The following is a 21,651-nucleotide window of genomic DNA, read 5'->3' as shown; positions in this document are numbered from 1 at the left end:
GCAAACGTTACGTAGCACTACTCCGTCGGTGACAAACTCTTCACTCTCAACACAACACACACGCACGCACTGTTTTCCGAGGGGTCACTTTTGCACCGCAAACACCGTCGCAAGGTACGGCGACGGCAAACTTGCTGGGGGGGAGAAAACGCTGGGAGTTCGCGCTGATCACAACCGATCGGTACCGTGGTCAACGCAGGAATTAACGCTCGCAGAGACAGATCTTGCCGGCAAAGTCTGGAAAAAGCGGTGCGAGACTGCGGCCCAAACAAACAGTCACGATATAAGACCCCCATGCGCAAGAGGGAAGGGGATTTGCACGTTGTCTGCAAGATGAAGATGTCGGTAAGGCGGTGGTCTCGGAAAAAATGGCTGACGGGAAAACGAAAAGATCGTAAATGTGTACTGTTTTAAAGCGAGATTTGGTAGACATTTTGATTTATTAAAAAAGTTTATTAATTTATTTGCATACTTTAAGAGATTTAGTGTACTTGTAAAAATTCACAGTATTATAATAATCACATCACATTTGTAATGTGTCTCTTTTTGTGATCAAATTTTATTTTATTTGGAATCGATTTTCAACAAAAAACAGTCAAGATTTCAGTCAAGAATTTTATTATTTTTATTCCGTTTATAATAATAAATTGCGTCCGTATATAATTTTATCACACAAACAATTTTGAACCACCACTGCAGTAAGTGTTGAGCCTCACTGTATCGCTCTCTCTCTCTCTCTCTCTCTCTCTCTCTCTCTCTCTCTCTCTCTCTCTCTCTCTCTCTCTCTTTCTGGTAAAAAAAATCTCTCAATAATCCGATGCGTACGATCGAGAGTTGGTGCAAATCGTATTCGCATGAGCAGTAGTAGTAACCTTAGTAGGCTTTGTTATGATTAGATCACCACCTCTTCACTCCCACTACCTTTCAAAATCCAACTCCCCCTAAAGAAGAAGGTTGGAGAGTTGCGTTTTGAATCCCCATTATGTGTTTGGCGTTTCCTTCGCCGACCTAAGGTCAATACGACGACCGATCGACCGATCGTAACACCGGTGCCAACAAAACACACACGTGCACGATACAAACCACCCCCTTTCCGGTACACCCCACCGGTGGGGTGTACAATTTCGTTTGCCTAGGCAATGTGTGCACCAACTCTTCTGCCACAATGCGTGGTGTACCGGGTGTATCGAGCTATTCATAATTCATGAGTTTACCGAGAATCAATCAAAAGTTGCTAAACCAAGTTCGCAACAGTGGTGGTTGTGGTAGTGTTTCGGCGTCCTTTTTCTGTTTTCGGAGGAGTCCAATTACCGGATGAGCGTGGCAAAGGGCTTTGGCAACGGAAATCTTCTGCTTCGCAAGGAACGTACTTGACAACGGCCGAATACGATCGATGATGCTGATGCTTTGCATGTAAGTCTCGTAAGTGCGATGTGAAATGGTTGGTAGTAAAATCTGCTGCACGTTAAGGTATTTTGTTGACAAGGGAAGGGACGATTGATTGCTGTTGCTGGTTTCGGTTGAGTTATGAGGGCATTACTATTTTGTTTATGGCTTTCTGATGAATAAAAGATAAGTTCAATTAAATAGGTACATGGATGGATGGGTTTACTCGTATTAGAAAAAATCATTTGTCCTGTCAATTTACTTCCTTATTCTTCTAATGCTCTCTATTAGCACTTTTTGTGATAGACACAAAGTGCTTAAATTATTACACAGATTGTTTACAGTTTACAGAGAAAACAGTACAACAAAACTTTTTGGGAGAAATGATGAATCTTCTCTCGTGGAAAGCAAAACAGCACCAATTAATCGATTTTCTGCACGGGAATGCAGTTAAACCGGGTAGGGACAAAATAATGAATGCAGAAGTAATATTGAATGTTTGTACAGTGAATTGGCAAGTGTTAACATTGTAACTGCTGCCGAGCACTAGCTGCTGTTAGGAAGATGCCTCAGTAAGACGACGATTAGCAGGTAAACGTGTTTCTTACCACGACCGTTAATCGTTTTCGAAGAAAAATGCTTAGTACCCCTAAAGGTATGCAATGATGTTGTCTAATTTTGACACCAGCCTTTGTCAAATAGCATACGTTTAGGCGCCTGATCTAGCTGGTGCGTAAAACGCTTCATTTTATTTTTAAATTAATTTGTTACGGTACATAGAACGTTATTGTGACGTCAAAATGACTATGTTGGGTGTTATGTTATTCACTGCACGTAATTTCCAATGATTTCGTGAACTAGGAAGAATGTTTAGGAATACATTACGAATGTATGCTACGCATAACAATGCTTGGCCAAAGCATGATTGAATTTTTGTGCGAGATTTTCACTTCCGCTATTCTGCGGATCAATTCATCTGTTCATAATTATCTTATTTATCAAATCACCCAAATGCGCTGTCCGATTTCCAATCAAAATGCTTTCTTTTATTTCGATAGAATATTTATTGTACAAATATACACATTGTTCAAACCTCATGCTTCTTGCAACTCATCAACCGGTCAAAATTTACATCGTTATACAAACTTTATCCTTCACACCTCGTGCGAGGGTCATCCTTGAATAAAGATTATCATTTCTGGTCACATCGAACACGACGCACCCACGATGATGGTGATGATGATGATGAAAAAGAAACCTTTTGTTTTACCCACCCGAATGGTGGTTCCATCGCTCTATTCCGCCAGGTGCTAATTATTACCATTGCGCGCAATGTCAACAGCTGCTACTGCTAGACGCTGCCAAACCTTTCCAAGCTTTGAGGTATGAAAACTTACACGAATCTTTACCGTATGGAGGGAATGTGAAAGAAGTTTCTTCTATCCACCATTTTTCCTTAGTGTAATAAGTATTTAAGGCAAACACGAAATCAATCGGGATTATATGTTAACAAAAAAACAACCAAGAGATACATCACAGTCTAAGAGAACCCATTATTTTAAACCTTATACTTCCGAAAGGGCACACTTCTAGTCTAGCTGCAACTTGCGGAAGCTTCCAATGGTGCCTGTTTCAATCTCAGCCGCGATCGACTTTTTACAACTGTCCAAATCTCGTCCAACCTCAAAGTCCATCTCGTCCAGTGCGAGCAACTGTGGACGGTAGATGTGGCAACGCTTCTTGAATGCCGCAATGTGTTCATCCTTCGGGATAACGCCACCGTACTCCTGGGGAATCAATCGTTTGTCCACCTTTTTGTGAAGATCCTCCCAACTGCGATGACACTGTGAACAGGAAAAGACTCGTTAGGCCTCGCAGAAACATAAAAAAAATGTGAGTCCTCTCTTACCATGATACGATTGCGCAGTTTCTCGTTCATCAGGGCCAACGTGTAGTTGGCTATCTTCAGCGCCAGGCTCGGTGTGTTGACAAAGTGAAGCTCCTGAATACGCATCGGCACAGCGTTGTTGAGGTACGTCGCAAGATCACGAATATCGTTCAACGTCACCAGTCCCAACATTCCCATCGTAATCCCAGAAAGATCGTACACCAACACAAACCCAGCACACTGCACCGACGCGTCATCGTACAACGTTTCACCCACCAACATGTGCATCCGGCTCCCGTGCCCAACGGTGTACACTTTCGGGTCGAGCGTGCCCGCATCGCCAAAAATCACTGTCCTACCGCGAGCATCCTTCTCCAGCAACGGATACAAAAACCCTGCCTCCACCAGGCTACACATCTCGCGATCTTCAATGTCCAGTCCCTTAAACCAATGCGGATGTACCACACGACACGACAGATAACGCTCCAGCATGTGGGACGCATTGATGAACGAGTACTTCTTCGTGCGCAGGAAGCGCAACAGAAAGCGTGCATCGGTACGGCACCGCTTAATGCTCGGATGCTTCGCGATCCAGTCACGCAACTGCGCCAGGCTCTGCTCACGGATAGTCGGGTTTTCGCGCAGAAAGTCCCGCGCTAATTGCTGACAGTGTGCATCCAGCTCGTCGATCTCGTTATCGTAGCGGGCGGGGGCTTTATCGAGGTTCGGTGCCGGAAGCACCACTAGCTCGTCACTCGGCATGATGTTGACGCACCCTTTCTGTAACCACACTGTGAAGATCACACCACACTTTGCACTGCACTTGCTGTGTCCGCGCACTGTACGAGAGAACAACCGTACCGAACGACCGATCGAGATGAAATGAATCTGCGAGCCGCACGATCGATGGTTTAATAATTAAAGATTCGGGTTTCGAGCAGGCGAGTATTTTGGATGGATGGAAATGGTAACGGAGAGGGAAAGAGAGAGAGAGAGAGAGAGAGAGAGAGAGAGAGAGAAAGGGAGAGCGCTGGGACATTGGTCAATGGAGATCGTGTGCGTTTGTCAAATGGGGACGCATGGTCCGAAAGGAAAAACTCCCAGAGGTGACAATTGGTTAATCTAATAAGTGTACATTCTAACATTCTTGAAATAGGAACTCTATGAAAAGAGAGAGAGAGAGAGAGAGCAAGAGCTCCCACAGCTTACGCTGTTTGAAACTTGCAACAAATGATGGATGGATAATCAATGATCCGATGCAATAACGATCCAAGCCCAATGACGTTAGTCGTGTGTAAGAATGGAAATTTTACTGAGAAATTTTGCAGTAAGACTACATTGGGTGGGGAACACTATTAAACATTTATTCATATGCACGAGGTTTATGAACACTTAAAAGCATCAATTACTGATTGAACCCTGCCTCATTTGAGTCATCTGTGTGCAGCGATCGTTTTAGCCCAGCTGGTAAGGTGTTTGCTTAGGTGTTATCTTAATCAAGCTTTCAACAATCGTTGCAAAAGTCTTTACTAAGTCTTTACCAGTCACGAATAGAAAAATAATCCCATTTTCCACATCCACATTTTCTGCATAGGCTCTGCTGAGTTTCATAAACTGACCTAAAACTGTTGTGAGCAGCAGCAGCAGCAACGCGCGCGCAATGTTGATTTGAGTTTGCCTTCTCAACCGTCTTGCCAAATAATAATAATAATACCATTCAAATTTTTAATAAGCATGCACGCGTGTACTCGCTCGCTCGCACACTATTGAACCCAGACACCCAATACGCGCGTACGAAGTTCACTACAATGACCGGGTGCGTCAGCATCTTAAGCGCACACAAAATCTTTTCATAAATTATGCCGCGGGATATACACTTCAACTCCTTTCGGTCGTGTGATCCTCACCCTCCTCTTTTTACGCAATGCTTCCCACCTCGGGGTTCCCTTTTTCGACGGATGGTAGCATTGAGTAATCGTAAAGTGCAATTTATTCGTATTAGTAGTACTGAGCGGCGGTCCCACATGCATCATCATGATCTGAACGATTACAAATGGACGGTAAAATAACACACACTGAATGACTTACGATCGGCTTCATCATCGCCGGCACACACGGTCGGTCCGCAAATGCGTCCCAATCCGTCCGCCAAGGTTCAATTATTCAATTGCTGCGCGCTGCTCTCTCCCTTTCGTGTGGGGTGATTTTTGGCGCAGGAGACTTTTGGCTGTACTTTCACTGCCCGTGCTTCATTACAGCCGGTCCAGTGAGGGCATCCCTCTGAAGGAAAAAAATCAAAAAGTATTCAAAAAACAACTAACCCATGGCGTAATAATGCTGCCAACGATTGATGCTCTTTTGGATTTTTGGGGTTTTTTTTGTGGGGGGTACCACATTGCTTGCTTGCTTGCCCAACCGCTCAATTGAACTGCAGCAGCTGTCATTGCACACGGGGTTTGCTTCGGACCGAACGCCGTCGCCCGGGGTAGGACGATGTGGTCCGGTGGACAAACGAGATGAAACCTTTGTCTCGATGAGCTTGGGTGTGTCGGAAGGTGTGTTGTGTTGCTATGCTTGATTGAGTGAGCAAATGTTGGACGACCGTGCGAAGAAGAGGTGCAATATTCATGTGCCGATGGCGTTGTTACGGGTTCTTAAGCAAGTACGGGTGGGGTGGTGCACCCACGACCTTAACCTAGGATAACCTGATGAGCAACGATTTCCCTACCGGATTGCCATCGGTACGGCAAAACAATGCAGAAAGAATAAAAGTGTAATTAAGATGCAAAGTTGGGGCAATATTTTGTTGCATGTATCGTGTCCAAAAGGCTGCAGAAGCAACTTCATCAAGTGCCGAGAATCTGATGCGGTTCGGGTAATTCAGGCAATTTATATTTCTACAACTTTAAATAGCCACAAACTACTACCTAGCTAGCTAAAGTGCTCGAATCGAAGAGTCATTAAATTCGGCAAGAAATTCAGTGTGAGGAATTAATATTCACTCCTTTTTACCCTTGGTTCAAAGATCCTAGATAATTGCTGAGAAACTTTGATTTTTTCCGTGCATTCCTGATTTTAAGTTATATCAGACTTAGAGACCCATGTATTTTTGAAGTCTTTTGTAGGTCTTACACTTTCGTAAAAATTTTTTGAGTACGTCACATACTTGACGAATCTATCTTCTTCGTTTATTTATATAGGCTTTGAGTTTTAGAGACTGCATTCGCCTCTTATGATGAATCTATCGATGATTAAACAAATTATTGTAAAAAAATAATTCAAAAGCATATTTTACTCTACATTTAGTCAATCATAATTCGCCTTCTTTATAATTAGAAAATTAAAATGTTTATTAATTTCCACATAGTTGTCTTGTAGTAAAGTTTACTGCAAACTGCGTTGATGGACCCCTCGGCGCACGCTCAATGAGCTTTAATTTGGCGCAAAATTCAAAAAGAAGCTTTAAGCTTCTACTCACTACGAAAAAAGCTCTCTGCAAGCACTACGAAGTAGTAAAGCATTCCGGATGTACATATTCAAGCGACCAGATAGAAAGTCAAATTTGGGTAATTAAAATGTGTTTAGGAAAATAGTTTCGAATATTTAAATGAAAAAGTGCTATTAACATAGTGTGCAGTATTTATTTAACCCCCTAAAAGCCCATACAACCCTACACAGCTTACACATAATACTGGGTAATAATACTCTAACGTGCCCCTCCTTCTCTCTCTCTCCTTTCTAAACCCGTTTGACGTCATATTCACAACAAAACCAGAATCACGCTCCCTCTACCATGCGAAGCGCCAAAAACAATCCCAGCCCAGAACTAGTTTTCCAGCATTCAATGTCGGGTTCGAGGCAATATCGAACCATATGATCGATGTGGCTTTTAACAGGTTTAATGAGATTTTGCGATCCATTTTGATCTGTCATTTGGCATTTGTTTATTGCTCAAAATGCTGCTACGTCATTCGCAATAGCGTGACTAAACAAGAATTTCAACTAGCTCGCACAGAAATCCTTCCCTGTTAGCGGCAAAATCAAATGCAACGCAGTACGAATCTCCTTCACGGTTTTTGCGTTTGGAGATGAATGTTTGCCTTTGTGCCCGGTGCTAATGTTCGACACAATCAACCGCATCGTAGTCTTTTGCGGAGATAAGATATTTTTTTCTTGCAATGAAGTAGTAGTGCAGGGACCAACGTGTGTTGTTGGTTCGCTTATCACCAAGAAACGCATATCCAGTTTGAGTGGTTTGTGGAGGAAATGAATGTGAATCGGTTGAGCAGGGCGTCCCGATAGCTAATCGATCGAGAGCTTTCGGAAGCTGCCCACAGCTCCATCCGCAACAACTTCACCGTCTTCGTGTACTGCCGCTTCCCGAGGATCTTTCATATCGATCTCCATATCGTCCAGCTCGAGCAGAGTCGATCGCTTCAAACGAAGAAACTCTCGGAACTGTTCGTTAAGAACCTTAAGAGACGGACCCTTCCCACCGTACTCTAGTGGCAACAGCTCGAGAGACACCTTCGCACGCAGCTCGTCCACCGTGCTGTGACACTGGATCACCGGAAAGAAAGAAAGGAAGGAACTCATTACGAACTGTCATTATTGAATTGGCGTGTGTTTAAACGTAGTAATTACGTGGATTCGGGAACGGAGCTTCTCGCTGGCAAACGATAGGCAGTATTTGCTAATCTGAGCTGCAAACGTAGGAACACTGATGAAGTGGTTCTCTTTCAGTCGCACCGGTATACAGTTGATGACGCTTCGCAGGTATCCGGCAAGGTTGTCCAACGTCCAGCAAGTGACGTGTGCCATCGACATGCCCCCATTGTCGAATATGTGCGTAAAACCGGCAATCTGGTTCGGTTCCTCGTCCAGCAGCGATTCAGCCACCAGCATATTCAAACGGATCATAGCGTCGGAGTTGTATCGCTGTGCGTCAAAGTTCCGAACCACACCGAAGATCACAATTCTTCCACTCGCGGGATCACGTCCGATCGGTAGCATACAGCAAGCATCTAGCACCGCCACCATGTCCGGATCCTCGGGATCAAGCTTCGCGAACCACTTTGGATACGTCTGACGCATCGTTAGATAGCGTTCCAGCATTTCACAAGCCTTGGGCACAGAAAACTTCTTCACACGCAAAAACCGCAACAGAAACCGATCATCCGTACGGCACCGCCGAAGTCGTCCATTTTGCCGGATCCACTCGCGCATTGCCTTCAGCGATTGTTCCCTCAGCTTGTCATCTTCACGCAGTTCCGTGGCCGCTAGCTCCTCCAGCCGGACGGATAAATCGTCACCGGATTGACCCACGAACGGGAAGAACGTTTGAGCGCGTGCCATTCTCGAAACCGCGTTCGTTAGTAAACTGAACTCACACTGTACACATGGGTGCCGACTAGGGGTTAGCTGTTGCCGTTTAATAACACACAAACTCCCACCTCCAACGGCACATCATTCGCGGACGATTACGGAGCTTTATTTTTTATCTGTTACTTTTTTCGGTTTGGCAGTTTTCGTACCGTTCCCGCATGACTGACTGACTGACTGACTGACTGAGTGACTGACTGGGTGAGATGATCTAGCGGATTTTTGAACAGTGATCCTCTCGCCTTCTACTAGCACAACACAATTCCGAGTCTGTGTGGAGATACATTTAATTGACTGCCTGACTAAAACAGCCGGAACACACAGACTCTCGCCGATCACCGTCAAAACGGCAGCAGCATATTTCAACCTTTCCAGCTACAGCTCTGCTGTCAATGACGAGTGTATCGGGTTGGGCAAAAGGGTTGGGTGACGCAGGGAGCCGTATCACTACCCCCACTGTACGTTTATGGTTTATTTGTTTACTTTTCGTGAGAGCACAGCAAGAGATGGCGCGTGTGTTCGGATGTACAGATCGCGCATCATTGTGAATGATTACTGTACGGGCCAGACTCAGACACACTGCATACGTTCCTATCGGAGCATGTGAGGTTTATCATCGGGTGTTTGTGTGTGCATGTGTGCGTTACTCGATTGTTACGACTGCTACCGAGCCGTGGAGACATATCAGATCGAAGGGAATGAACGTGCGTACTGAAGGGTAAATCAATTACAGTCGGTGCGCTCCGGAAGATGTTTGGCGATTGTGATTTTGTCTGATAAACTACGACAATTAACTGGAAGATGCTACTCTCTGTACGTCATGAAAGACACTTAAATGCGTAATTCGAAACACTTTCCATTTCACCTATGGAAGCCCGGTAAGGGTAAATAGTATTTGTGTTTGCACGAAGCATATCTGTTTTCTAATTTAAACGATTTTCTGTGAATTGTCTTGAAATAGACAAAATTAAATGGCAAGATCACATAGAATATTTTAACCGAAACTATCGCATTAATAGATTGCATACCTTTAGGCGCTTGTCATTAGTTTTTGTCGCCGGAAGGTATGCAATTCTCGCGACATGTTTCAATTTTATTGACATTTTTTCACTCTGGATTTTTTTTTCGTGACAATACGGCACTGGACCGTAATAATGAAATATAAATAAATAAAAAAAAAATTTTCGTTTATTTATAGAGGCTTTGAGTCTTAGAGACTACATTCGCCTCTCGTTTCACTCTGGATGTTTTTCATTGTTATCAACTGCAATTAGGAAACAGTTTTGACACTTTGATCAGCCTTGAATCGATTGAGTCAGTGGCCCCGGAAGCTGTAAAGCCGTTATTAATATTTGTGTATTTCCTAGAGCATAAATCCGCCCGATCGGATATCCGACCGTCCGCTTATTTTTTCATTATTTAGGGAAGTCGATCATTCAGAGAACAAACCCCTTAATGAATGATTAAAATGAATTGGATATTTACATCATGCGCCATGAATACAATCGCATTATCTAATACGTTCCCTAAGCCCTTTTTCTCATGTTAATCGTACATTCAAATGGTTTCAAAATAAAATCCACCAGCTCCAAAAACACAGTCCGAATGTGCCTCTAATAGCGAAACCCTCCTGGCACTCGATCCAGCCCGAACGATTACCCATTCCTGGTACTTTACACGTCCTCAATGTTGGTCGTTGTGTATGCGTAAAAAAAAATTGGCGGTTAGACGTTTGCCAACAAACAAAACACCCCCCAATCACGCAATCCCAATTCCAGCCTCGCTTGTTTCGTTTTCAAAAAGGCATAAAATAAAGAGAAATACAATCGATACAAATGTATGCCATTTATCAAAAACAGGCAGCCCGCTTGCGTTGCACCGGAGACAACGGCCAACGACCGATGCTATCTGCGGCCACGGCACATTCCTCACTGCAACCAGCGACTCAGCAGACGACAATAGACAGCAAACATCAAAGTTGTTGCCGTGGGGACAATCACCATCGGGGACTTTCGTGACGGGCTTTCGTTGGGAGAAATCGATCATAAACAGTGATCGTGTACCCTAGGCGCTATTTAGAAATGGTTAACTCATAGTAGTCGCGACTCGATCGTGTTCCGTGCGTATGATTGATTGGATAGCAGCTGTCGATGCATTTTTATAGTGTTTGAAATGTTTTATTTGTAATCCTTACATTCGTGATCACTTCTCCCGTTGCCCATTACGTCGTGTCCTGTGTTCGCTGATGCATTTAACTCCCGTGGGCACAGAAGAAAAAAAAACATAAGCGAACACGGAACGAACACGGTGGCAAACGCGTTGGTTGGAAATATTTAATAAACTAAAAATAATACTTCAATACAACCCTACGTGCCTTATGACCCTAATTCTAGTGATATAATACCATCCTACGAATAAAAAAAAAAACGATAGAAAGCTGACAGAGAGATAGTTCTCGAGTGTTTGTGATGGTGCGGCATACCCAGGGAGAACTGAAAACTTATAGCTAACGCTCTGAACACAAGCCACGACCACGTAAGCGCTGACAGCACCTGTCAGCCATCAATCGATGTCCAGCTTGCGGAAGCTGCCCACCATCCCTGCATCGATACCGCCCGGTGCACATCCGGTCTTGCTCCAGACGGACGAAAACTTCGCCACATCGATCTCCATCTGATCCAGCAGCTGTAACTCTTCGCGGCTTTCGCGGATGCGCTTGCTGTAGACGTGTGTGAGGGCTTTTGGTTCTTCGATTTCCTCGGTGTACTCGGTCGGTAGTAGCGTCTTGCCCAGGTAGCTCACCGCTTCGTTGATCGTCTTGTGGAACTGTGATGGTAACAAGGGAGAAGAAAAAAAAAAGAAGTTCATTCGAATGCGTCACTCGTTGAACCCGAGAAGATAGAGACTATTTTTGTCACAGTCAATGAAAAGTCTCATTCAGATGGGAAAAGTTTGTCGATATATAGTAAAAAGCAGAGTGAGTTGAATGATCTAAAGAGCTATATTTGTGGAAAAAAAACTAGTATTACGAGTGAATGAGTTCTTTGGTGATCGTAAACCTGTCCGAGATCGCCTCAAGATCGCCTGAGGACTCTAAGTTTGCGTCTTTTTAGCAACAGCATGATAACTTTTACGATCGAAACCGGCCCATCCAATCACCTCTGTATGGCCATACGCTCATGCTAGAAGATATGTGACTTTAATCGTCCCAATCATTTTCTATAGCTCACAAGCACACACAGACCACGCGCTCAGAATCGGCGATCGCTTTCAATCGAGCTTGTCAAACACCTTGAGAAAAAATGGGTTTCAAAATTTGCATTTTCAAGGTGACCATAAGTGTTCGTTCGTCTACTGATCGTCGTAGTGACTTAATCACTTTATCAAACCCACGTTAGATGACGCTGAGACGTTTGGGAGTAATCAGCCAATTAATGTTGTCACCGGTAACGGTTCAACAGTGCCCAGTGCTTAATAATTCATTACCGAAGAGCTGTAATCATACGGTCGAGCTCACACAACCGTTACCCTAGGCTAAAGCTATCCTTAGTTCACCTTCAAACACACACCCTGTCATTTACTGTCTGATGTTGGCACCGTACCTCGAAATACCGTTGAATTTTAAGATTAGCTGTGCATAACATTATGTATATTAGCAGTGGCGTTGGTTTAGTCATTCGAATTTGGCAACAATCGCGCACGATCGCGGCGATGGCTCCCAGATGTCTTCGTTTCGCTGTCCTTTTTCCATTCACAGACACAGTTTGGAGATAGTTTTGCACAAAAAATTGGTTTCATTGGGATTTCTACACACACGCAAGCAAGATTCGGTATCGGATCTGCTCGATTGAAGATGTGGAAAGTCATAGAGCACAGGGAACAAAGCATCACGATGCAACACATTTATAGTAGGGCCGGACGTTAGCTTGCTTCTTGGTTGTGGACCGGTGAGAACTTACAGTGAGATACACAATTCACTCCAAGACCTTTGGTGTAGTTTTGCCATCCAACGTTCAACGTTGCGTAAGCGACGACGGCCCGATTGCGCCAAACAGTGGCCTACAAATGTTTTGTGTCCCATCTAAGAGGCTTTTCTTCTCACATTTTATGTCCATTTCACAAAACAATCCAAGTCACCACCAAGCGTCGAACCATATTCGGAGAAGGTGTGAATTGACCTCTTCCCAAGGTTTCTTCTGCCCACCAAAAAGTAAACACACCATCACCGGTATTACTCACAAAGAATCGATGCTTCAGCTTCGGACTGACGTAGGTGAACAGCAGGTCGACGATCGAGGCGGCCACCTTCGGCAGCCGGATAACGTGAATTTCCCGGCAACGGATCGGTAGCAGGTGATTGATGTACGGTCCTATGTTGCGCATCTCGCTCAGCCGGAACAGCGTGAAGTGGGCCATGGACGCTTCGTAGCAGTCGACCACCAGTACGACGCCCGCCACCTGCACCAGCTCATCGCACGACAGGATCTCCATGTTCATGTGCAGAAACCGTATCAGATCGACCAGATCGTACTTGTCCACGCGGAAATTGCGCGACTTGATCAGTATCACGATCTGGCCCTTCGCATCGAACCCCAGCACATGGAACACCTCCTCCTCGCCGAGCGTCTGCATCGTCTTGTCGTACGGATCCAGACCCTGGAACCAGTGCGGGAACGTTTGGCGCAGGGCTAGATAGCGCTCCAACATTTCGCACGCCTTCGGGATGGAGAACTTGCGCTGGCGCAGAAAGCGTAGCAAAAACACCGAATCCGTACGGCACCGCCGGATGTACGGGTGTTTCGCAATCCACTGGCGCATCTGGTCGATCGCCTGCTTCCGGATCAGATCATCCTCGCGGAGCTGCTCAGCCGCCAGCTTCCGGTACTGCTCCGGCAGATTGCACCGATACTCGTCGAACGTGTCCGGACACTTCTCGACACCGTACGTGACCGTCATTGTTGCGGGGTTTAGGGGGTTTTGGACTCCTGTTCGCGATCACCACCAAACACAAACTGACACCGCCGAACGACGCGATCGGTCTGCGAAAGCTTCTGTGGGCTGTAGCTTGTGTAGGCCACTCTCCTCCACCGCACGGGCATGTTTCGGCAGAACGCACTTTCCCTTTCCACCCGGGCACCAGGTAGTTCCACCGCCACCGGGGTTGTTCATCACTGAACAGCCCCTGTTGTGTCTTTTTTTCTTTCTCCGCGTCTGTTTTTGGTTCGCGGGACGGCACACGTTGGACTGTTGCAAGCTTCTTTTCTCCTCTTTCCACCTGTGTGTGTGTGTGGATCACGTGGAGAGACGGTTTTTTTTTTGGAGCGATGCCGGATGAAGCGTTCGTCTCGTTCGGGAACTATTGGGGAATGCGTTCATCAGTGGAACCCCCCGAGGGGAGGTTTGAATTGATTGGTGGAGCGGCTGTTGTTTTGGGCGGTTGGTATTAGTCAGATCGCAGCCAGGGTGGCGAAAATTAGGCAGCTAACGATGGACCGTGTATCTTGCCGTATGGTAAACTTTAATCTACGTCAGCTGACCAGGCCAGTCAAGCGCGTTCGCGTCCGCCCAGTTTGGCTAACCATTCGGCGTAGCCTTGTGCCGAAATGCAAAACTATAAAATCGTGTGTATGTCGTCAATCGATGTTATGGTGTCTCCATTCCTGTCCCTCTCTCTCTCTCTTTGTGCAACAGCCTCCGATTCTAATATTGGGCACACGACGCAGATAGCGACCGATAGTGCCAGATTCGCGCCGGCGTTTATATGTGTGAGATGCCGTTTTCGCAAACACAAGTTCACCCATTTTTTTGTCTAGAAACTGGACCGTTTAACCTTTGCATTTGTTCCGTGCTCCTGCCTGCCTGCTATCGACTCGCCAGGGGAAGGAACGGCATCATGGCAATTCATAATCTGGTTTCAAAAGGATACGAAATTCAAGGTCCTCTCTTGGTATCCCGCCCAGTTTAAGGTAAACCGGTGTACCAAAGAGTGTTCCGGTGGAGAGTTGATCAAAACGGTGTTGACACAAAAAGTAAAAACCCGAAAGGCAAGTGTAATCTCCTGTCGGAAATGTTTGTCCTGTGTTGACAAACATTTGCTTTGTTTTAGGAACAGCTGAAGGTTCTCTTGACTGTTGTCCCAAACTTGACTGGTTAATGGATCAACCAACAGTAAACAGATGGCGGCGACAACCACGATATGGATACTTGTTGCTGATGGTAAAGTTAAAGAGGCAAATTGTAGATAACTTACAAAGGTTCCCCAGGTCCATCATCGTGGGACGTAAGTGTGTGAAGGACAGCTCACCCTTACTTACCATCCACAGAATAGGTCATGGTCAATCCTCCTTTGCGCTCCTGCGCTTTTTCGTTTTCCAGCGCCTCGTACTTTATGCTTCGCCTCGTCACAGGATAAGAGCGAGTTTTTAACAAGCCTCCGGTAGGTTTGGACCACCCTCCATAATAATGAGACCCGACACCGCACGCAAAGCCACACGCGACGAACCCTCACATTGCGTAACTTCAATTTCTTGACTGCGAAATCGAAACGGCAAATAGGGCGCTTTTCTGCCATCGTCATCGCCCCCTTTTGTGTGCAATCGGAGGCTTCTGTTTTGCTTGGGATACGATCTTCTCGCAACAGCGCGCCCTCATGTAAACGTGAGTGTGTGTGTCTTTTAATTACTTTTTTTTTAAACGTTCGTCACAGCACAATAACAAATCCTATAAAAGCCTGTTGCGAGATGTAGGATCGTTTCTTGGATCGTTAGGTTTAAAGGTGGCTTTTCGGCGTTGCTCGATCGATCGATCGATCTTACACTATCACACTAACCGACACATTTGATGGGAAAGTGGTATTGACGGATGTGTGTGCCAACATCGAGGGAACGGTCACGCAATTTCCTTATATCACGACGTCACGTCACTGTCTTTGTCGCACTGGAAAGCTACTATTACTGACCCCGGTAGTATATGCTGATGAATGTCTTCTCGACCCTATTCTAGAGCAACCTCTTGGAGCTCTCTCTATCTCCCAGCTCAACTGTGTACTGTTTCGAGCGAGCTCATTGCGATACGCGTGCAAAACGAATCATTATCATATAATTGCAAATGAGCGTGTGAAGCCTGGACACAAGCATTAGACAATTAGCGAATGTAACCCCCTCCCACCTTCGAAAAAGGGGGTAAATCGTGCACCCCTCTAAGGTAAGGTGAGTCTGGACGCTGTTTTGAAACAGTTTTGATCGTGCACCGGTTCTAGCAGCACATACAGAGAGACAGCGAACTTCTAAAGTGCTATCCCTTCCCTTTGCGTTGTTGACTTGAGAGTGTAAATTGTTAAGCAAAAAGAAAAGGTGTCACTTCCTCCTTTACCATGCACTACGAAGACGAAGAAATGGAAAAACGTCCACAAGAGTACGCGCCATACCGTTCGACGCTCGATGATCGCGATCGTGCGCACGCTGCCGAGGAACTGCACGAAAACGAAGACACCCGGGACGCGTCCATCGCCCAGTTGCGTGAATTTATCGCCAAACACCCACAGATCGTACGATGTCGCACAGATCCGGTGTTTCTTTTGCGATTTCTTCGCTATCGGAAGTTTAATGTGGCCGAAGCGTGCGCCACGTTAGAGGGTGGCCTTGCGTTTCTGATGCGCATGAGAACACTGTACGGCGAGGAGGTCAACACATTCCACCCAAATGTGCAGCGTATGCTCGATCTGGATGCGATCGTACCGCTTGGGCTCGATCGCAAACGGCGCATGGTGATCCTGGTGCGCGTTGGTGCGATGGATCCGAAGGACACAACGGCTTTGCTGCAGATGCGACTGGGAGCGTTGGTGATAAATACGTGCCTGGAGTACGAGCGGACACAGGTGCACGGGACGGTTTGGATAGTGGACTGTTCCGGCATGACGATGGGGCACGTGGGCGCTTGGGGACTGAGTGAGGTGAAGATGATGGCCGACTCGATCAATGAGGTGGTGACGATGTTCGTGAAGGAAGTGCATATGGTGCAGGTGCCACGAATTACCTGGATAATGCTGGACTTGCTGCTACCGTTGCTGAGTCCTAAGATACGGGATCGGTTCAAGGTGATAGCAGTGGGCGCCGTGGGGTGTGTCGAATGTTACCAAAATTCTAACCAACTCTCTCCTCTTCAACTCCCATCAGTTCCATCGTACACAAGACGAACTGCGCAGCGCGATCGATGTATCGATCCTACCCACCACCTACGGTGGCGAGCAAAGCTTCAAACAGGCTGTCGAGAACTTTCGAGACATGTTCGACGCACAAACGCGTTGGTTTAAGCTCGAGGAGCAGTTCCTGATGGATCTTTCCATACCGGCGCCAGGTACGGGTGGCCGTACGGCACGCAACAACCAGCGGAACGAGTTCCCGGGTGAAGAGTCCATGGTTGGTAGCTTCCGGAAGTTGACCGTCGATTGATGGTTTTTGTGGCATACATTTAGCCTGAGGGCGGTGGAACCTTTGGCCCAATTCCGGTTGTGTGGCATTCCGGAAAACCAGAACACGCACAATCCCAACTACCAAAGAGTAAGTCAATTAGGCAGAGCACGCGTAACGGCGGAGGCGTACACGATCGTTTGTGGTTAGAGTTTAGGAGAGATCTCTTAGATAATTGCAATCGCGATGTACCTCTGGGCACGAGGGGGGAACTTACTTATGTGTACTTGTTTGAGATTGTTGCTGTACAGAATCTGTATCGATAGTTAAGTTCTGCTGTCGCCGTTCACAAGGAAGCGAGGAGAAAAGGTAGCAATTACGAAGCGTTTATTGTTCCATTTCTTACGTGATAGGGAAAGCACCTACACTTTGTCGGTTTCAATTTCCATGCACGGCACCATGGGAGAACAGGTTGTGAGCTTTAGCTTTGATAAGCGGTGTATGTAAAACTTTCTTTAATTGACACACGGCAGGTGCACAATAAACGGCATTCCACGATTGATTGTATGGGGTGAGAATTTTGCTCACACAAACGTCCAGCGAACTGATTGCATGCATTGTGATAAGTCGCGAAGTAAAGCGTTGGATAATTACGGTGTTCGATCTCTCACGACCGATCGATATGCATCAGTAAGCGTGTCGTAAAGAAATGCAACATTCACCTAAACGGACGCGGTAGGAATTACCGGTTCGTGGACGTCATCCTACCTTGTTCCGATATGCAACTAAACACCGAGACCTTGACTGCGCTGCTGTCTGGTTGTTGATGAAATCCGCATCAATAACAGACCGTTTTGACGCACCGGTAACGATCAGGCTTGTCTCTCTAGCGCATTTCACCATCTCCTTCAGCGCCATCTCTCAACCCAACCGAACAACTTACGGGTGACCTTCAGTCCACCGAAACTACCACCCAACGCCGCGCCAGCGCAAAACTACATATTTCATCGTGTATCATCCCCGTCTCTCGATATCAATCATACGTTCAGCAGCGTGCTGCGTACCAGAGGGCCTACTCGGTGACTTAACTTAAGCAACTCCACCTCCTAACCGCCGGGGTACACCGGGCGCAACGATTACAAACGACTTAGGTTTGAATTTTCGGTGTGGCATCATCGTTGCTATGTTTGCCTTTAAATTTATTTTCCAACCTGTCTCGCTTTTTAGAAAAGCTTCTTCTTCTTCATAAGAAAACCGAAAAGATTTTCCACCTCGGAAACAATGCTCACACACACACACACACACACACACACACACACACACACACACACACACACACACACACACACACACACACACGACTGGCTGTTGTTTGGTGGCCCTTTTCTGCCGGATTGCGTTTTGATTTCTCGGTCCGTGCTCGCACACACAAGGTCAGCGCTAGTAAGCAGACAAACATATATATAGAATGCATTTTTCCAATCCATTTTTAAAAAGAGCCTCGGGTTTTCATGTCTTCTCTCGGGCGGGTGATAATCAAGTTTCTTTGAGGGCTGGTTGCGCGCGCGCTGTGTCCATGATTAGTTCGTGTCACGATTTGTTGAAATGTTTGATTTGTTTTGGAGGGTGTTGATTTGATCTTGATGCAATGGTTTTGGATGGCTGCGCGCGATTAGGGTAATGGGGAAGCGAGAAAGAGAAACCATTCATTTATCATGTCGATAAGATTGAAATTGGTAACCGGGGAGGATTTTTTTTTTGGCACAGAAACACGAGCTTCTATTCAAGAGAAAAGCAAAAATTATTCTGAAACAGGTTGATTGAGGGAAGGATATGTTTTTATTTAGATTATGCTTGTGTGCATAATTTGACTTGTTTTTTGAGGCATTAAACGTGTGAAACATATGCTACGACTCGCGACTTGATGTTGCAAACGTGTACAGTCACCCTAATCTAACTGGCCAACCCCACCCCACGACGCGCAAGTTATTGTTATAAAATGCGCATGAGCAGATGTTTGGGTTTATGTAAAGCACAGAGCGCTGGGATTGCAAGTGCGGTTCCATAGTGTAGCGGTTATCACGTCTGCTTTACACGCAGAAGGTCTCCAGTTCGATCCTGGATGGAACCAAAGAAGTTTTTTAATAATCACATCTCACTGCCGTGATGTTACATTTTTTTCCTACATTCGCACAGAAGGTCTCTCATGACAAACAATGACAAATGGGAATACAATTAAGCAAAAACTAACAATCTGCCAGCAACATAAGAAGCTGGCGTTAAACATTTCACCTTCCGCCCACATATATTCTTTCGTTCGATTCTATGCTAATCAAAAGATGCTATAAAAAGCATCATTTAAGGAGGAAAAACCGGCAGGTGGTTGCATTTGTTTGAACGGTACACACATTTTCCCACTTGCAAAGGGGGGTGATGGTGCGCACCGCCGTTAGAGATCCCATTTTGAGATCTATTCGTCATGTGTGTGTTGTGTTGATTTATGATTTATGGTTTGACGCATTGTTTATCTAATTGTTCGCTGTTTTTGCTTTCATCTTCGGTTTGGCCTTACTTGTGTTTTCTTATTTGTCAGTTGATCGTGTTTTTTTTTTGCACACTTCCGTAGTTTTGTGTGTTAGTAGTAACGGTTGATATATTTTTATCGGCAAAAAAGTCATCTTTAAAGCTGTTGGAGAGAAGAGTGTCAAGGAGAAAACAGACATTTGGGAATTAATTTATGCTGCAAATGCGTTGCGAAACGAAAAATTAAAAAAGGCAAAGAGTTTTACAAATGGAAAATGGGGTAAAATAGACTTAACGGGTTCGATGCAGCTTCACATTCACTCCCTTTTCCGAGTGCGCAGCCCGGAGTGGGAGTTTAATATCGTTCGTTCCAATTACTTTTACCGATTAAGCGATTAACCGGAGTGGGTGCACTCAGTTGCAACGCTTCGAGGCGTGCTGCTGCATCATCCACACACACATACACACAACAAGTGATCGATTGAGTTAGAAATTTAATTAAAAACGAGCGAAGAAAATTCTTTAAAAAAAAGTCACAATCAAATTGTGACATCCCACGCGCGGGGGAACTCATCCACTTTTCTGTCACTTTACTAACATATCGTGCCGCGATTAATCGCATCATAATCGTGTGCGCCCTTAATTCAATTAATTCATCACAATCTTCGCTGGTCTCTGGTGTGGCCGGGAAGCCCTTTTACTCCACTTTAAACGTATGTTTGTTGTGCGCGATTGCGATGCGTTTATGCCAAGCGTTTAATTTGATCGTATCAATGTTTCAACACCCTCGTCGCAAACGCACTTGTGACGGGGGGGAAAAAATGGAGAGGAATCTAAAGGAAAGTCGAACTGAGGAATGGAGGAACAAGGCACTCCAAATGGACGGCGCTCTAAATATGGTGATGAAAACTGATCCATTCAATCGAGTGTTGGAATCCACACTTAGGAAAAAAAAAAAAGATGTTTAGGATAAGAGGAGGCTACAAACGAATGTGATCGTAAAAAAAAGCCAGACACGGTACTAACTCTGTAAGAATTCTCCAAGCAGCGAACTGGTTTTAATTAGTTCTGATCAATTATTGCATTTAGGGACGGGGCCCTTTTGGGGTCGAGATCGAGCAGATGCCAACCGAGTGGAACGCGCGTTGACACTTGCATCCCGTGGCAGTCCGTAAAAGGGCATGGTGTGTTTCAAAATTTGACACTAATTGCGCGATTCAATCAAGACAACCCAACAGCAACCAATTCAGATCGAGAGGGAGCGCAATGTGGCACTTTCTTTGTACTTGGGGAGAAGGAGTGCCGCAAGATAGGGGGGATCCTCCATAAAGAATATTTGTCCTCAGTCTCCGTCCCTTATGCTTGATGCATATATTGCATACTTCAATGTAAAAAAGAAGCATCGCGGCCGGTAGTAATAATAAAAAGAATCGGCGCTGGTTCCATCCAGGATCGAACTGGAGACCTTCTGCGTGTAAAGCAGACGTGATAACCGCTACACTATGGAACCGCTTGTGCTGCTCCACTAGTTACAATCGTACAGGTTTCTTTAAGGCTGTTTTCATACAAACACCTCTCATCGGTTAATTTATTCAACTGAAACCGTTCCACCCATTCGAACCTGGCGCAATTTATCCCCATCTTCCAGCTACCGAACGCGGAAGAGGACACGAAAGCACGAAATTCTTCCCAAAATATGTGACGACGGCCGTCGTGGGTAAAGGAATCGACTGATAGGAACTGTGCGCGCCCGGTCATCAAACGATTAAATCGCGCTTTCGGAACCACCACCTCCAGGGGTCAATGTCACAGCGTTTTTTCGTCAGTAGACATTAAAATAGGTCCCTAAGCTGTGCGACGATGAGAAGAGATAGCACCTACGGCATACGCCACACGATTGTCCCATCTGCGACTGGCGCAAAAGTTTCGAATGTCTTCGTACGTTATTTTCAGACTGATTACTTTAAATGTTCCGTTACAGCTTCCATTGAAGCTGCTCCAAAAAAAAAACCCTCCCAACGTAAGTAAGTAAATCGATGAGCTAATAATGCGCGCGCAAAATAT

General features: G+C 45.6%; 4 protein-coding genes and 2 non-coding genes across 6 annotated transcripts; 2 read left to right on the top strand and 4 right to left on the bottom strand.

The window, feature by feature from the left end:
* Positions 1-2,975: 2,975 nt before the first annotated feature.
* LOC126562582 (clavesin-2-like) lies at positions 2,976-4,050 on the bottom strand. Its single transcript, XM_050219131.1, has 2 exons — positions 3,296-4,050; positions 2,976-3,230 (listed from the first exon to the last, which is right to left on the bottom strand). Exons 1-2 carry the CDS (start codon positions 4,034-4,036, stop codon positions 2,976-2,978), a joined length of 996 nt encoding a protein of 331 aa, XP_050075088.1. The 5' UTR covers positions 4,037-4,050.
* Positions 4,051-7,576: 3,526 nt separating this feature from the next.
* On the bottom strand, positions 7,577-8,666 carry LOC126563660 (retinaldehyde-binding protein 1-like). The gene is made up of 2 exons (XM_050220304.1): positions 7,919-8,666; positions 7,577-7,834 (listed from the first exon to the last, which is right to left on the bottom strand). The coding sequence occupies exons 1-2, from the start codon at positions 8,627-8,629 to the stop codon at positions 7,577-7,579; spliced, it is 969 nt and encodes a 322-aa protein (XP_050076261.1). The 5' UTR covers positions 8,630-8,666.
* Positions 8,667-11,214: 2,548 nt separating this feature from the next.
* LOC126562601 (alpha-tocopherol transfer protein-like) lies at positions 11,215-13,692 on the bottom strand. Its single transcript, XM_050219149.1, has 2 exons — positions 12,896-13,692; positions 11,215-11,482 (listed from the first exon to the last, which is right to left on the bottom strand). Exons 1-2 carry the CDS (start codon positions 13,610-13,612, stop codon positions 11,219-11,221), a joined length of 981 nt encoding a protein of 326 aa, XP_050075106.1. The 5' UTR covers positions 13,613-13,692; the 3' UTR covers positions 11,215-11,218.
* A 2,336-nt stretch (positions 13,693-16,028) lies between these two features.
* Positions 16,029-17,106, top strand: LOC126562578 (retinaldehyde-binding protein 1-like). The gene is made up of 2 exons (XM_050219127.1): positions 16,029-16,751; positions 16,831-17,106. The coding sequence occupies exons 1-2, from the start codon at positions 16,029-16,031 to the stop codon at positions 17,104-17,106; spliced, it is 999 nt and encodes a 332-aa protein (XP_050075084.1).
* Positions 17,107-19,122: 2,016 nt separating this feature from the next.
* On the top strand, positions 19,123-19,195 carry Trnav-uac (transfer RNA valine (anticodon UAC)). The gene has a single exon. It is a non-coding gene; the product is annotated as a tRNA-Val (tRNA).
* Positions 19,196-21,024: 1,829 nt separating this feature from the next.
* On the bottom strand, positions 21,025-21,097 carry Trnav-uac (transfer RNA valine (anticodon UAC)). Its single transcript has one exon. It is a non-coding gene; the product is annotated as a tRNA-Val (tRNA).
* Positions 21,098-21,651: the final 554 nt, after the last annotated feature.

This window comes from Anopheles maculipalpis, chromosome 3RL, assembly GCF_943734695.1.
Source record: "Anopheles maculipalpis chromosome 3RL, idAnoMacuDA_375_x, whole genome shotgun sequence".
Classification (NCBI taxonomy): domain Eukaryota; kingdom Metazoa; phylum Arthropoda; class Insecta; order Diptera; family Culicidae; genus Anopheles; species Anopheles maculipalpis.
The sequence above is the reverse complement of the archived record's forward strand: the minus strand, read 5'-3'. Positions and strand labels throughout refer to the sequence as shown.